General features: G+C 46.4%; 1 protein-coding gene across 1 annotated transcript in view; it reads right to left on the minus strand.

The window, feature by feature from the left end:
• GARNL3 (GTPase activating Rap/RanGAP domain like 3) overlaps window positions 1-17809 on the minus strand; it is a 125734-nt gene extending 107925 nt beyond the window's left edge. Inside the window, exon 1 of the mRNA XM_011364347.2 lies at window positions 17667-17809. Coding sequence (XP_011362649.2) covers window positions 17667-17809 — 143 coding nt within the window. The remainder of the gene's footprint in view (window positions 1-17666) is intronic.
• Between the last annotated feature and the right edge of the window lie 206 nt (window positions 17810-18015).

An 18015-nucleotide genomic window follows, 5' to 3' on the forward strand; every position in this document is an offset into this window, starting at 1 on the left:
GGTCCCCTGTGTCTGGCCCACTGCCTGGCGCAGGGTGGACATGCAGTAAATGCTTGTTGCGTTAATGAGGATATTTGTCCATCTTTTGGATCTTACTAGCTGCCGCCTGTGAGCACCAAGGCAGGCTGCCTGTTGCCGTTTTTTCCCTGCTGGAGGACACCCAACCAGATGCCCTGCTTTGGGCACGCCCCCGCCCTTTCTCTTGCCCTCTTGGGCTTGTGGCCAGACTACATTTCTAGGCCCTTCCTGCAGTACGCAGGAAGTGACCATATAACTGAGTTCTGGGCAGGAGTGAGGTGCACCACTTCCAGGCCCATCCCCTGGGGACACTTGCTCTCCTCCTTGGGGCCAGGAGGTAGAGAGGCCAGCAGAAAGGCAGAGCTTCAAGATGGAAAAAGCCTGAGTCTCTGAATGACCAAGTTGGGGGGTCACGCCTCCGAGAATGTGACGTGAGGGAGAAACGAACATTCAGTTGTGCTGAGCACGTAGGACGTGGCTTTCCCTGTGAGAGCCACAGTGTTACCTGAACTAACACAGAGGTGGGTATCGTGCAGTGGGGCGCTACCATAGCAACAACCCCAAATATGTGGTACCGGTGCAGTAGGCAGGGAGCAGCCGGTGAGAAATTGATCCCAGAGGCTGAAATATGGAGATCTGTGTCCCACACTAGCAAAATATGAGGTAAGACTTAACACCTACAGTAAGTGAGGAGATGAGTCTGCATATTCTGAGCCTGTAGCTCTGGGGAAGGTGGCTGGACAGACCAGAGTAACACTGTGTGCTGGCTCCTGCCAGCTGCCCCGAGCAAGGTTTCGTGCGAGGAAGAGACGAGCCCCAGCAAGAACTGGATGGCTGTCACGCAAAGACGGAAGGGAAGAGGGCGAGTCTAGTGACCGAGGGCCTCCCAGGCTTGAGAAATCACTCTGTGTCTGGACCCCGTACCACGAGAGTTCTGGCCCACGGGACGAGGGTAGAAACGGTGGCCCCTCCTCCAGACCTAGCCCGTGGGATTTCCCATGAGTCATCCTTCCTCTTGTACCCTCTGCTGGCTTAATGAAGAGGGCCGTGAGGACCAAGGCGGGGCCATGCCATGACGCGGAGGAGTCCTGGTCAGTAAAGGACCACGCAGAAGGTCCAAAGCGGGAACACCTTCACTGGACGGTGACATGAGTGAGAAATGACTTGTATTGTTTTAAGTCACTAAGATTCAGGGTTTATTATAACAGGTGCTTTTATCTTCATATGGCTCTCCACAGGTAACAGAAAGCAATGGAAGAATAATCCCCAGAGGACTGGTGGGCCAGGATGATTCTAGGGGTCGGCAAACTATGGCCCCCACGACCTGCTTTTGAAAGCCAACTTTTATTGGAACACGGCCACGCCCTTTGGTTACAGGTCCTCTGCGGCTGCTTTGCGGTTACGATGGCCGAATTGAGTAGTTGCGACAGTGACCTATATAACCCACAACGCCCAAACTATTCATTTGCTGGCCCTTTAGAGACAAAGTTTGCCCCACTCCGCCCTATAGCCTCAGGAATCCCTTTGGTTGGTTTCAGGCCTACCCAGAAACTGTGATTAGTGTGCCAATGAAAATACTCGATAGTGATGTTCATCAGACAGCGGAGGCCATCAGAGTCCCTGAGGGAGCTTGATAAAAATGCAGATTCCCTGGCCCTATTCCCAGAGCTTGTGATTCACCAGGTCTGTGATTTTAACAAGCAGCTGGGGAAGCTCTGCTGCAGGCAGGCCACAGACAATGTTTGGAAAAACACTGCTCTTCCAGATGACTCTGGAGTCCCTGGGGAACCTGTTGGTCATTCTGCAGCACTTCCGGATGGAAGGACAAGGCCTCGATGGAGGCTCCTGTGGATGGAGGTGGTATGATACCGCCCTGGAGGGCGTGTGCTGCAGGCAGACGGGGTTCTGTGCCTCCCCAGGCATTCATTCCTTCATGGATGAAGTGTGGTTGGTAGTATCACCTCCTTCCCAGGATTATTAAGAATAAAGTAGAAGGAACAGATAAAAGTCAGTTCTAAGCACAACGTCTATCACTGAAACTGCTCGATAAATGTTAGCTATTATTATTATTATTTCTTATCATCATTATTATTATTAGTTCTTATCATTAGTATGGATTCTTCTCAGGGTGCTAGAGAGAGAGCTGGGAAGGGGCGCTCAGCATAAATGATGACTGACTGTATTAGGAGTTTAAAACAAGGTGACTTCTTTTTTCCCCTCAGCAGAGACAGACCAGGCCGCCTAGGGCAAGGCTTGGGACAGCATCACAGCTCGGAATGACATCTCCTCCCTAAAGTGTTGGCCTAGCGCTGTGACCTCACCGAGAAAGCACCTGGGACTCAACAGCACGTCACCAGAACGCGGCAGGCGCAAAAATGTACCAGAGAGTTCAAGTTCCTCGCGTGCAATGTGGTCTAGTCTCTAAATACAAGCACCTCTGTGCTAGCAATTGACATGTGAGCATGAGGATTACGCTTCGCAAGCACGAGCAGCGCTGAGGAGATCGTCATGTTAAGTCTCTGACTATGGCCCAGGATGAAAGCAAAAATTTCCGGCTCCACACAGAGACTAGAAAAATCACCATTACGTAAGTCAGAGTCTCAGAAAGCAGCACAGACCCCTCCAAAGAGTCAAAGTTATGGAAACTGAATAAGGAAAAAAGAAGGAAGCTGAAACTCAGGGATCCTGGCTCTTAGGCAACTCACCCAGAGATTAGTGACTGACCCTAACGGCCGGCCGGACCCACTCGCCCAGGCCTCGGTCACTTCCGGCCCTGCTGCAAGAACAGGACTCGCCTCAGATCAGCAGAAAAATCGTGAGAAACATCAGACAGTTTTTCAGAAGCTACTAACAGCGGAGTTCGGTGTCGGGAGCTCCAGGACAATGCCGCAGCCCCCCGATAAGCAGATAGTAACAGACAGACGGAAGGGATCCCCTTATTTGAGGGAGAGAGAAGGTAAAAAACAAAAACAAACAAAAATGTGCCAGCCTACAGAGTTAGGCGTGGAAGGGACTCAGGACCTCCTAACAGCAGGCTGTAGAACAGCTTACTACACAAAAGAGATGAGTTGTCTCTCCTTCTGAAGATCAGTGACACAAAAAAGCAAGAGAGGCCAATTATACCAGAGATGCCATTAATTTCTAACAATGGAATGGAAGATTTTCTGCCCTCTTTTGAAGAGACTTAAGACACCGGCTTTAAGGGATGAGGAAGTAAGCAGGGGCCCAGGAAATCAGAGCCCCTTGCTTCTTGCACCAGACAACTCTCTGTGGCCCTATTGTGCCTCTGAGGTTGCAGTCCCCCGTGTTTCTGTACCAGGACCTTAAATTCACTCCCGCAGCAAGTTCCACCAACCATATAACATGGCAGACATGCCCGGATTCGGATTTTTGGGCACCGCAGCTCTGTGACCCCAGGGAAATTACTTAACCTCTCTGAGCCTGTTTCCTCATCTGTAACCGGGGCTTAAAATAACATCTGTCTCCGTGGGAGGACTAAAGGTATCATAAGGTGCCTGGGACAATACCTGACACACAGTGGCCACTAAAGAAATGCTGGTTGTTCGTCAGGGATCTTAGTGACCTTGGTCCTCACCACGCCCCACGTGTCCTAGAGTGCCTGGTGCACAGCAATAAATAATCGCTGAATAAATGAATCATGAATAAATGATAACCTCAGCTGGCCTTGGTTCTACTTGAACACAGGTGGGCTCCTGCCTCTTCTCCTTTCCTCCAAGTCCCATCCATCTGCCATGAGACGTTCTGACGTACACGCCTTCCAGTATGTCTGATGTCACGTTCACCGTTATTCAGTCATTGTTCTCATTCTAGTCGTCTAAGTTTCTGACAAAGATGTGAAACTTATCTGGTTCTCTACCATTAATAAAGCCTTACAGTAATTCGCCGCAAGGCTCCTTTCAATAATGATCTCTATCAGTGTCTCTGAAATTCTCTAAGTTAAAAAAAAAAAAAAAATAGCAACCATACCAAGTGCTGGCGAGGATATGGAGAAACTGGACCACTCGCATGCGGCGGGTGGGCGAGTGAAATGGTAAGCTAAGCCTCTTTGGAAAACAGTTGGTGGTTTCTTATAAAACTAAACATGCAGTTACTATATGACTCAGCAATTGTACCCTTGGGCGTTAACTCCAGAGAAGTGAAAACGTTTATTCACACAAACTTGCACACAAATGCAGCTCTATTCACAGCAGGCCCAAACCGGAAAAGGCCTGGCTACGCCCTTCAGAAGGCGAATGGTTAAGCACGCCGTGGTTCATCCACGCCACAGAACGTTAGTTACTCAGCAATGGAAAGAAACCGACTACCGATACAGACGACAACTTGGATAACTCTCCAGGGAATGACGATGAGTGAGAAAAGCCGATCCTACAAGGTTACATACTGTATGATCCCATTTACATAACATTCGTGAAATGACGAAATTACACAGGGAAGAGGAGGGTAGGTGTGGGTATGAAAGAGCAGCAGAAGGGATGCTGTGGGGATGGACCATTCGGTACCTTGCCTGTAGTCATGGATGAATGGACTTACGGATATGATAAAATTGCATGTAAAACGGGGACTCTACGACCCGTGGATCGAATCAAGGACGGTTTCCTGGCTGTGATGCTGTACCGTAGTTATGCAAGATGTTACTATCGGGGGGAACTGGGTAAAGGGCGCGTGGGGTCTCTCTGTGCTATTTCCTATAAGTGCATATGAATCTATGAGTCTCGCAAAAAGTTTCATTACAAAAACTGAGTCAAAATTCTTTCGCTCATTCGATAAACAGTTACTGAGCATCTATGAGGTACCAGGTGCTCAACCTGAGCTGTCAGCACTTACAGTGCAGTGGGAAAACATAAGGTACATAAGACTTCACAGGAAAAAAATATTGTGCAAGCAAAGAACACCTGTGTGTAGCAAATCTGGTATATTGTCAAACAACCTCTTTTTATCCCCATCATACGCAGAATATGCACACTCTGGGGGCGGGTGCCTGAGAGGTCTGCCATGTTCTTCTCAGCTTAAGATCCACCATCCAGAAGCCTGGGAACTGCTTCCACAAAGCGATGCCTGCAACGTGTAACGTCTGCACATGTGCTCCTTCCCACCCTACTCTTCGGTGACCTTGGCTTCTCTTTTCCTGGAAGGTCAAGACTGGAGGGTTTTCCAGCTCAGAGTTTAACTTGGTTTGGGAAACATGGCTCACAGGAGACCGACACATGCGTGACCACAAAGTGCTAAGCAGAAGCTTTATTTAAGGAAAAAGGTTAGCAGACAACATATGTTGCTACATACCTCCTGACACCTGCAGGTTTTACTTCTTGGGGGAAAATCCTCCAGAGTCTGTCTCCCCAGATTCTCAAAAATTTCCCCACTGAGATTCATTCACAAGGTCTGCCTCCAACTGCACCCACATTCTGAAGGGAGGCATGCCATCCTGAGTGGGGGCTTCCGAACTGTCCCCCTACCACCAGGACCCCACCCCGCCCCCGGCAGCAAGAATCCTAGAGAATTCCGAGGTTGTTCTGTCTCTTGCTAAACAGTGTGGACCTCAGCTGGTTAGAAATGCAGGGTCTCAGGTCCCATCCCAGACCTAACGAAACAGAATCGGCATTTTAACAAGCTCTCTCAAGGATTCATATGCACATCGGAATCTGAGAAGCACTGATTCTAGGCCTTGTTTCTTGAACCTAGCTATATATCAGAATCACCTGAATTTTTGTTCTATTTGTTTTATTATGAAATATTTCAAGATACAGAAAAATAAAGCATAACATAATGGACATTATAGATAGACTCGGGGTTCCTGTGTACCTCTCTTCTCTCCTGAAACCACTAAATAATTTGGTTTATACTTGCCGCATATATTTTTATATGTGTACTGTGTTGTTTAGTATGTTTTGAAATTGTACACAAACGAATACCATACGGTGCCTATCTTCCCACAACTAGCTTCTTCGTTGAACAATTTTTCAAATTTGTACACGTCGATACCTGTAGCTCGAATTCATTCACTTCCTGCATCAATACCCCACTGGTCCTCCATTCTCCTATTATTGGATATGTCAGTCGTTTCCAATTTTTAAACAATGGTGTAACGAACATCCTCTTACGTGTCTCCTCGAACACAAGTGCAATCATGTCCCTAGATCTACACCTAGGAATGCAATTGCTGGGTCATGTTATGTACATCTTAATTTTTTTTTTATATATATACTGCCAAATTTGCTTTCCAAAGTGAGTAAAGCAGGTCCTCAAAAAATGTCGTTTAGTTCAACGTTGTTTTGTTATAACGTTCATGAGATGCCACAGGAACTGAACTCTTGTTTATATCAATTAGCCTACGGGAAAACCGGGTTCATTATACATCATCTCCCCACGGCTCCAAGAACCTATGGACGCTGCTGAGTGAGGACTTCCCGTATACCCATTCACTCACCCTTCGGCATGGTGCGAGCTCTATTTGCTCCACATCCGAGCCAGCACTTGGGATGGTCAGAAGTTGTTTTTTGTCAGTCTGAAGGATATGAAATGGTGTGCCACTGAGCTGTGTTTTTAGTTTGGATCTCCTTGCTAATTCAAGAGCTCGGACACCTTTTTCTATGCTTATTGGCCATCCGGGCTTCCTTTTCTGTGATTTGTCTATTCCAATCTTTTGTAGGTTGTTGGTCTTTTTCTAATTGATTCGTAGGAGTAATTTGTGTATTCTGAATACAACCCCCCCTTTTTTTTTGTTAAAAAATTACAGATGTCTTCTTCAGAAAGTGGTCTTTCTTTCTTTCTTTCTCTCTCTCTCTCTCTCCCTCTCTCTCTTCCTTCCTTCCTTCCTTCCTTCTTTCCTTCTTTCAATTTTGTTCCTGATACCTATTATCATGTAGAAATTTAAGACTTCTAATGTAGTTTTCTTTTTTTTCCCAATCTTTTCCTGTATGGTCTTTGTTTTTCTGACTTAAGAAATCCTTCACCACCACGATGGCATAAAGACAGTGTCTTATGATCCCTTGTAAGTTTTAAAGTTTGCTTAATACGTTTTCATCTAAATATATACATGCCCAGTTCCCATGCCAGACCTCCTCAATCAGAATCTTCAGGAGCAGGATTTAAGCACCTGTAGTTTTAGCGAAAATCAATTCCGAAGGGGATTCTAAGAAACGCTGGCAGACCCGTTTCCTACCCGCTGAATGGTGACGGAAGCATCTCCTCTACAAAGTCCCAGGAGACCATCTCTTCTCTGTCTCCCTCACTGGCTCATCCTTTCTTCTGTTCCCAAACTTGAAGTGCCCCCTAAGGTCTGTTCCTTGAAGGATGTACCCACTCTTATAGCATCGACATTACCGACAAGTCTCACATGTCCCCCTCTGGGCTTAATTACACTCAAGTTACCTTTCCTGGTCGTCCCGGCAGTGCCAGCAGCTCAGTATGGTTCTTCCAAAACTCATCTGATAACTTGGTTTCTCGCTTCTGTCGGCGTATGATTATTTTCACAATCTCAAGCTATGGAATCACCTTTGGCTTCTTCCTCTCTTTTAAGCTCCACAATCGATCATCGAATATCATCAGTGATCATCTCCCATATTAAGGCAGCCCAGCTCCTCGATCTCGGGTCTCCCTGTCTCCTACGCAGATTCCTGTGGCAGCCTCTCGGTCTTCCTGCCTCCTTACCATGGGATCTTAGGATGGAAGAGATTTCCAGAGACTTCTAGGTCCGGAAACTGAAGGACCATCTGGTGTACAATCTGTGATCAGTGATCATGTCTGCTCCAGCAAATATTTCAAAAATAGCTCTCCAGTCTCTACCTACACGTAAGAGACACGGGATGGCCCAAGGCCCTCCGTTCTTCCTATTGAACAGTTTTCTTCTATATAGAGCTGAAATCCATCACACCTTACTCTCCACGAGCTGGTCCTACATCTTCATTCTTTCATTTGTTTCTTCTCTACCATCACTGCCAGCCTGGCCCACTCTCCCTCCCTCTCAGGAGTCCAGCTACACGGCTTTTCTTTTTCCTCCAGCTTTCTAAGATTCTTCTCATCTCAGGATCTGGAATGTGCTCTCCAAATTCCTTCTTCCTGACCCGCCCCCAAAACCCAGAGTAGAAATTACAGAGTGTATTGGACTGACATCTGCCTCCCCCACTAGAGTACAAGCTTCGCAATGGTAGGCTCCCCGTTGGTTTTGTTCAGTATAAAACCCTTCACACCTAACATAACATCTGGTACACGGTTAGGTCTAGTGGGGCTGTGTTCAATGATATGAATGAATGAATGAATGAATGAATGCCAGCCGGTTCTGTAGTGCCATATAAAACAAGTTAAGATCACTTCTACAGGAAAGTCCTTCGAATCCCTGAGGAGACTCATCATGTTCCCTAAGGGTTTCCTTCTTTACAAGGGCCGGGAGTGAGATGTGGGAGGGTCAGGGGGGTGAGGTGAGCAAATACACAGACTACTCTGTAACTTTCTCTAGGGTCGGGCCCGGAGAGACACCCCCATTTGCTCATGATTCCTCCGCAGAGTGCTGTTGGAAGTGAGCTGCATTATACAGCATATTCACAAAATTAGTTTTTGAATCAGACATAAAAATACTGTAAATGTTGCCTCAGGTTAATCTCGGAAAATTCATTTCACAGTTTAATACAATTCCAGTAATATGAGCAAACAAAGAAAATGTTATGGGAACCATCACAATAAACAAATTGTGACATCATTCACTAGCCATTAGTTCATAATGAAGATTACATTTCATATGTCTAGTGATCGGTGTCTTTCAATAAATCGGTAATACGATTAAGTGCAACTAACAGCCACTGCAATACTAAAACAGTGCATCGGCTGCAACTGTCGAACTCACCCAATTGTATTTTTAAGAGCCTTGCAATTTATTGCATGTAAATTACAGCTTCATAAACAATTACTTTAAAATGTCAGAGAAAAATATAGAAACCTGACCCTAAACTTAAATAAAGTAATATCTATTTGTGTAGAGAAATTATATGTGCATAAGTGTTGCCTGATATATACTTGGCCCTGTCTAACCTACCACTAATTCACTGCCTGATCTTAGGCAAGAAATAGCTTCTTTACGGGCCCTCAGGGCTACAACTGTAAAATGGAGCTTGATTAGCGAATTAATTCAACAAATACTGATAACCATGGTAACTTCCTCATAGGGCTGTTGGTTTTAATGAAAATATATGTATGAAGCATTTAGCATGGTGCCGTTGGAATGCAATAACTAGAATAAATAGAGGTTGTACATCCACACCTCTCATTAGGAAGCAGATGTGTGTGTGCTTGAAGAACAACACAAAGAAGAAGAAAAAAAAAGCTAGGGACAAGCTAGAATTTGCTGTAACCTAAGGTTTTCTCACTTGAGGAACATAGGTGTTGGAGAGAAAAGCTTTTCCTCTACCCTGTTAGGTTCTGTGACTGGGACTTGTGAATTAAACTGACAAAAGACAGTTTGCCAAACGACAGAAAGGAAACACAAGTTTTATTTTTAATTTTATGTGCACAAGTGCTCTGCAGGAAAGCAAACCCAAAGAAGTAGTTAGACTCAGGGGCTTATATACCACTTTAAAAAAGGCAATACATGGGGAAGAAGTGATGAGCTAAAAGAAAAGGGGTGTGGGCTTCCAGAAGTGGTAAATCACGAGACGGTAAATACGTTGGGGAGGCTAATGGTAGCTAAAGGTTATTTCGTAAGGCTTGTTTACGAAGACTCATCTTGGTGCTTTCTCTGCGTCTGGTGATAGGGCTGTTCTCTTCTTGGAACGGGAGAGGAGAGGGGGCACCTTTGCAAAAGGAAATTTATACTCTGCTTTCATGCAGATGGGGGAGGACAGACAGGTCTTCCTGTGTTTGCTTTGTATCAAATGCCTTCAGCTCAAAATAAAACCCTTAGGCTGAAGCGGCATATTTTGAGGTGTCATGTTCTGATCTTCATAGCCAATACCAATATGTGAAGAATTCTTACTCTCAAAATTAAAAATAAATGCTTATGGAATTGACTGAATTTTACTTTGAGATAACCTAGGAGAGGAGGCAGGCCCAGCCTCCTTTTTAAATGATTTCCGTTTTGTATTCTAATTTTCTGGACCAATTTAGATCCATCCCATGCTTATCTGTGCTCGATTTTCCTCCAGGCGCATTCAGACCACGTAGTGGAAGAAAAGCAGCTTACTCTGTGCTTTTAAGGTCAAACTATACTGTGGAAAGATTTTCTAAAATGTTTACTTCACTAAGCTACTCCGATTCTGAGATAGCCTAAGAAAATGAGATTATCAAACCAAGGTTGAGGGAGAGTGGCGAGGGAAGGGGGAGGGGATGTTCTTCTTTAAAGAAAGCAAAATAATAAACAAAACTTATAAAAATATAGGAGGCAAAAGTATTTTAACTAAGAGCATTTATTACTACAGGAGATGATAAGAAAACCACCAGCCCGCTTCCAAGGCCAAAATTTATAAAGACGTATTTATAAAAACAAGTGTTGGCTGAAGGAATTTAGGGCAGGGCCGCCTAGACGATTTCCTTTTGCCTCTTAAAAGCAACGATTAAAAGAGTAATACTATCCAGTCGCTATTTATAGTGTGTCCTTGCGGTGCTTTGCACTGTACTTTGAATTGAGGTGAGCACCAAAAATGGGTTGCTGGCCCTTAAGGACTGTAAAATTTGAAAGAATAGAAAAAAGGAATCGTCAAAGGAATACAATTCTTAGTAACGGCGCAACCTCCTTGAGGAAAAAATGGTCGCTTTCAGCAGGTTCCCCTCTAGGGGTGTTGATAAGTGCCAGGACATCCTGGCAGGTGAGATCATACTCTTCCCCTTATAATCTTGAACTCCATGTCATCCTTGAGTGGTGAAGATCCACATTCCTCTCCCTTCAGTTCAGGTCACCTCCCTCCCTGGGGACCTCACTGCTCCGGCACCTTCAAATATCACCTCTGTGCTAACGACTCGCCAAACCAAATCCCCAACTCAGACCTTTCTCTCCAACTGCCAACCCAGACTTCCAACCATTGGACATGGTTCCGTGGTCGCCCCAGCAGCCCCTAAAACATAAGCTGGCCCAACGCCCGCTCGCTCGCACTCCCGCATGTGCACTTCAGCAGAACTGCCACGATTTCCCCAGTCGCCCAGGGTACCAAGTCATCGCCATGGCATCTCTCACATCCAACAGCTAATCGGTCACTGGGTCCTGCTACTGCTCCCTGCACAGTGTGGCTTTCGACAGTTGTAGGTTTGTATCTGTGTATTTGTATTTCATTCTCCGAAGAGATAACACACTCATTTGGTTCTCAGCCCAAGAGTCTAAAAGGCTATAGAGGGCGAAGTCTCCCCCTCCTGCCCTCTCAGCCCCCCCATTTCCTCTCCCCACTGGCAATGTGTATGGTTTACCGTATACCTCCCAGAGATGCTGTCTGCTTTTCCAAAGAAAGAGAAATACACATTCCCCTCCCCCGCTTTTTTTTTATACAGACAGCAAGATACCATACGTGACTCTATTCCTTGCTTTTGTTATTTTTCCATTTCATGTTATCTTCGTGATCTTTCCAAAGCAGTCCCAGAGACGCTCCTGTGTTCTTTCTCATGGCCACACAGTGTTCCACTGAGCAGATGTACCCGATTCGATGTCATTGATTCCCTAGGCAAATGGTTCTCAATCTTTTGTTATGACTAATAACCTGCACTGCATAACCTTGCATATGCCGTTTCGCCCCAAGGTCATGTGTAGAATTCTGCAGTGTCTTCGAGTCCCTTGCCCCTTCTCTCCTTCCATGTCCACTGTCTCTGCTTTTGCTTAGACCTTTATCATTGCTGCCGAGACCTTCATCAGCTGGCATCTCTCCTCTGTTATCCTTAACTTACACCCAACAAATATATAGTCAGCACTTTCTATGTGTCAGATACTCTGCTAAGTCAGGGAAGAACAAGACAATAAAAATAAACACAAACAAACGACCCACACAAATCCCTGCCTGTCTCACAATTGTTGGAGCTTTGGGAGCTTACCAATAATTCAAAGCACTCCCTTCTCTGTGTTTGGAATCAGTTGGGACAGGAGTCAGGCAAACGGAAATCAAAATATCAATTTTTTTACTGCCAGAGTTTCACTGGCCATCCGAGCCTGACCGCCAAATGGGCCGCTTCCTCCTTCTTCCCAAGCTTAGACCTTGGAACAGCCCCTCGTGGGAGAGCCTGGTGCATAGACAGGCAGACACGTGCCTGCGTGGTTGCCAGGGGAACTGCTGTGTCATGACTGTCAAGCTCCAAAAGGGGAGACTGAGACAGATGGGCCCCCACACCTGTCTCCGGGAGACTCAGGTGTATTTTCCACAAAGAAACAGGAGAGGAGATAATGCCCGCTCTCTGGGGCAACTGGACCCCAAAACTGAGAGAAGAAAGGGGGAAGACACAAGTCGGCCATCCAAACGCCCTCCATGCGAGTGGGGCACAGGTTTCTTCATGGAAAGGTGAGGACGGGGAACTGAATGGCCCCTAAAGTAAACCAAAAAGCTTGCTTTCCAGCACTGTGTTTTCAAACCGGGCTGGCCTTCACTCAGGAACAAACTAAGTCTTTGGAGCCTTTTGGAAGCTATTTCACAACGTCTAAATACAAAATTGCCTTAATATTTGCATAACGTCTAATATCTGTATCGATGAGAAACTCTTTCAAATATATGGCAGCTTTCCTCAAAAGATCGAAAAGTAAAACATTGCTAATTCAGCTTAATGAGGGAAATTAAGTCTGAACTATACTTTTTAAGAAATCACCTTTTTGGTAGTATACTGTAACTAACCATATGAAGGACTGATAGTAAAATCGAATGAACAGATAATTCAGAGGGGTTTAAAAACGTCAAACTTTCTTCCCTCCTCTCCTGGCTGACATCTTTTTAAGGCAGAATGGCCCCGAATAGTCGTTTTTCTAATAACTTTCCTTTGTTTGTTTGTTTGTTGCCCGAATGTATCGAGCTAGAATACCTCCGTGAAGAAATGTTACCTCATTCGGGATCAGTAATAGCCCTGAAACAAAGACAGGGATTAAGAAAAGTGGGGGATGTAGAAACTTGCAATCTGCCTTCTACCTTCCCTTCCCAACTGAAAATGCATCCTCAGAGGTGCGGCACGGCCCTCATCATCGAATCCAACGGTCGGATTTTAGTTTTGTTCTTCAAACTTTCTGTTGCATTCAACACCTTATGCCAGATCCCTGAGTCCCACCCCCGGGGATGCTAATTAACTAGGTTCCGCGGTGCCTATTTTTAAAACAACTTCCCAAGCTGCTTCTGTGATGGGTCACAGAGCATTTCCTTTCTTCTTGAATCTCCTGCACTGGCTTCCATGACCCACTCGAGTCCTGTTTTCCTACCTCTTGAACGGTCTCCGAGGCCGCTCTGCTCACCAGGGCTGGCGAGAACCACCCCCTCTGGCCTTGGTAGCAGATCTCCCTAGCAGAACCCGAAATGGACGTGTGGCACAGACTGGGCCACTAGAGTCCTTCCCCAGGGTGCTTCTAACTGCTGGGGAAGATTTTTTCCCCTCAAGTTGCAAAGCTGTAAGAATATACTTCATGTTGCCTGAGATTACTTCTCAGGTTGGCAGGAGACAATGACGCCAACGGGCAGAGAGAAGAAAGACTAAAAATGGAGTATTTTGGGGATTGGAGAAAAACGGACTGACTCTGCAGCCTTGGAGCCCTTGGATCCAGTCACCCCTGAAGCCAGATCTGTCCCTTTCTTTAGTTTGGTTACATGAACCTATACATTTTCTTTTTTGGCTTAAACTATTTTGAATTTGTTTTCTGACACTTATAACCAATAGGCCCCTCTTTAGCCCATCTCTTAATTGGTTTCCTGGTCTCCTTACTGTACATAGTTGTGAAAGTGACTTTTTAAAACCAGAGCTCGAACCATCACTTGCCTGTCTCAAAATCCACCCAAAACTAATGTCCCGAGGGTTAAGTACAACATCTTTCATAATACGTCTCCCAGTTTGACTTTCTAGACTTCCCACTACTTTACCACACAAGAGTCAAACCAGGATGTGACCATCTAGAATATCCTCCTCCCCCGTCTCTGCTTAATAAAATCTTCTCAAGAAGAAGAAGAGAAGGAAGGAAGGTTCTACTCCCTTTTCAAGGTGCATTTCACATTACTCTCTTCAAGAAGACTTTCCCAAGTACCTCCTACCCCCAGAGATGTAACTGTTCCTCTCTTTGGCTTGATGGACTTGATCTAATGATCTTCATCTTATTCTAGCTTGGATTTTGTGCTGTCTCATCTCAGGGCCCTCTTATAAATGGCAAGACCAACTACTCGGTTGCCCAAGTCAAAACTCTGAGGCCCACTTCCTTCCCCCTGCCACCAGCTCCACTCTAATCTCCCTCTTAAATAGTCCTTAAATCAAGCCCATTGCTCCTGCCAGGTCCTGCCTGCCCACTTTAATAGGTCTCCCTTGCCACCAGCCTTATCCTACTGCAATCTAGCTGCCCACTGACACCAGCTTTCTTTCCAATAAGCGCATCTTATCGTGCTATGCCTTGGCTTAAAGAGTCAGACCAAACTTCTCAGCAGGGTAGTTGAGCCTTCCCACTCCCCAATGAATTGGCTTCTGTCTGCCTTCCCAGACTCACTGCTCACCACTCCCCCAAGAAGCGCTGGCCAAACCAGAGTGTTCATGGTTCCCTTACCATTCAAGGTGCTTTAATGCTACTGGCCTTTGCACGCACGCACGTGTCTGGGAAAGCCTCACCGACAACTGCCTAGGAAGGTCCCATCCTTCAGGTATTTTCCCCACTGAGAAATCTCCTTAGCCTGCCCCAAGTACCAGCACTTTCATAAGCCCCCACTTAATGTGGAAGGAGATGCTTCCTCAGTGCCTAGAACAAGGCCCAGCACAGCACATGAATGCTCAGTAAATTGTTTGACAGATACCAGAAGCTTTTTCTGGCAGAGAAGGTCTAGGTGTTACCACAGTACCTAGCGCAGGGCCCAGCTTTGTCCTTGGTCAACTTTATTGGTGTCCAGTATGGTACTGTTATAGTCATCACTGGACAGAGCCAAGACGCCATGTGGACACTGTCATCCCATAAACACTCTGCTCTTGATTGCACGGCTGAGCGTACTGAGGTTAGGATCGGGCACTGTAGCTAGACAGACCTAGGTTCAAATCTCTGTTGTCGCTTATAAGCCGTGTGTCCTAGACAAGTCTCTCAACTCTTCTGGACCTCGCCCTCCTTATCTGTAAAATGGAGCTAACAGTAAGTAGCTACCTTTTGTGTGTGTGTGTGTGTGAAGACTAAATAAGAAAACACATTTAGGATGTTTGCTTAAGTGCCTAGTACACAGGTGATCAATAAACATTCGTTAAATGAATGAGTTCATGAATGAGTGGCCCGCAGAACAGCAGCGGTTACGACACATCGTCCTAGCCCGTTTTCCAGCATCTGGCTCAGTTTCAAGTCCGGCCCTTGAAAACCCCTGAGTCTGGAGTCCAGCTCTTGGCCAGACCCCGCCCATCCCATCCTCGCCACATCTTCGCTAGCCCTGCAGCCGCCAATCACCAGGGCTTGGTCCCGCCCCTAGCCAGATTCACCAATAGGGCCTCGGATGCGCCACCTCGGGCTGCTTCCGCTGCGGCTCATAGGCTCTCCCTCAGTCCTGCCCGCCCCTCCGACCGCGTTATCGCGCAGCGCACTGCGGGGCTGGGAGTCCGCAGAAGACGCGGCGCCGGACCGCCGTGAGGCCTGTGACCCACGCCTGACACTCAGAAGGGAGAGCGGCCCTTCTCCCCGCCCCACCTCTGGTGCATGGAGTCCTAGCATCCCTTCTGGTCCCCTGCCTCGCGCCAGGGCTGCCCAGGACGCTGGTTACCAGTGGCTTCCAAGAATTTGGTGCATTTCGCTCAGGAAATTCACTATTCACTGAAATGTTAGATTTCAAATCTGGGAGACATTCGATTCCCATAGTTTCACAAATGGACCTACGAGTCCATTTGTGAAAGGTGTGGCAGCTCTGAAAGGCCAGCGGCGACACTAGATTCCTGCTGATTTCCCTGAAGAATCCACTACAGAACTAGTGATCGTACGTTCATCCAAACTCTGTGAGGCTCGTCTATTTCAAACTGCATTATCTCTTTACCATCACGAAAGCTATCAAAGGCTCCCCATTGCCCATGATACAGAGTTCAGACCTCTTCGCTAGGCATATAGGGTGCTTCATCACCATTCTGTATTTATTTATGGGTGGTCACATTTTTTAAAGCTGCCTTTCTCAACATCTACTGCACATGAGAATCACCTACAGAGCTTTACGAAATCTTGATATTTGTGTCCTAATCTGGACCACAGAATCCTGGGGGGATGGCGCAGGCTCCATATGTTTTGAAAGTTCCCCCGGGGTGATTCTCATGTGCAGCCGGGGCTGGGAACCACTGGTTTAACATCACTCAACATTGCTGGAACATACTTTCATGGATCCCAGCCTTAGCTCTGTAGTTTCTTCTGTTTAAAGTGACCGTCTTCTCTCTTTCCTGCTTGGTGATGCTCATCCTGCCTGGCTAAGCTCAGCTGCTACCCCTTGTCTTCCTACTCCTGCAGATTACTTCTGCATCATGTGTTTCTTTCCTAGTGGCACTGAAGTTATTTGGCTACTTGTCTGTCTCTCTGGAAATGCCGTGAGTTCCGTGAAGGCAAGCATCCTGCAGAGCCCTCTTTCACCCACTCCAGAAATCTGCCACTCAGTCAGAATCTCCTTGGTGGGTTGGTGGGTGGGGGAGACCTCAAGCCTCTGTTGTTTCTCGAGCCCCACAGGCGATTCTGATCTGTGCCCCTAGACAGGAATTAGCTTCACGAAAGTACAGATAGGTAAATGTTGCATTGAAGTGTCGAAGCATCTCATATTTTAAAAAAGTCAATCCTATCATTGTACTCAGTGCCTCTGATTCCCCTGGAGAGCTAAGCACCCTCCTTGACTTTAGTATCTTCTTCATTCACTTCTTCATTCATCCAACAAATATTATTGTACACCATAACAAAGCCCTGGGGATTCAGGAGTAGACAGGAGAACATAGTTACCGCTCTATGAGATCTAGACTCTATTACCGTATTAGTTATAGTGTAATTACTATTATCACTCCTTCTGAATAATATTGGATTTTTTTCTCCTTTTAGATACTATTTGATATCCAAAGGTAAGGAAATCTCTTATTCTCTTAAATACCCAGTATGTTACTGGCACATAGAAGGCATTCTATAAATGCTTATTGAATCAAGGGAACACATTTCATAGCCCTTACACATTATCACAATCTGTCAGCATTTATTTGTGTGATTGTTTGAGTAACGGCTATCTGTCCCGTGAGCTGTAATTCCCCTGAAGACACCAGTTGGATCTATTTCGCTCACCATGCCTGACACAGGGCCTGGCTGAGTAGGTGCTCGATGAATATTGCTAAGTAAGTAAATAAATAAATACATGAATAAGACATCATTAGGAACAGAAATGAAACCTCCCACACAAATGCCTACTCCTTCTCCCTCCCGAGTCTCCCCCAAACAGGTAATTCTCTTCCTGAGCATTCAGAGTTTTACGCTACGGTGAGCACAAGCACAAACAGATGATGCTTCTTTACTTACTTACAGGTTGACCTGGGACTCTACTTCAGGGTCTTTGGTGTGCCACGTCTGAAGGGGCTGGATGCCAAAGGACAGAGACGACTTTGCTTTCCACAGAAGGGTTTGTGCGATCTGACCCCCACAGGACCCCTTCGTCAGCGGATCCATCGGCGGGCCTGGAGGCTGAAGCGCCGAACTGAAGCAGGAGTTGGGAAAGGCACTGAGAACAGAGAAGAGCAACAGGCCAGTCACTGGCCCATTCTGGCGCTCCTACGCAGAGGCCAGCCCCGTGAGTCAGTTAGGTGGGCGGAAGCCGGGTGGGGGGGGGGTGGTCCCCGCCAGGACTGGGCCACGCCCCTTACTGCTCGGAAGTG

The sequence above is a fragment of the Pteropus vampyrus genome, unplaced genomic scaffold (genome assembly GCF_000151845.1).
Source record: "Pteropus vampyrus isolate Shadow unplaced genomic scaffold, Pvam_2.0 Scaffold95, whole genome shotgun sequence".
NCBI classification, from domain to species: Eukaryota; Metazoa; Chordata; class Mammalia; order Chiroptera; family Pteropodidae; genus Pteropus; species Pteropus vampyrus.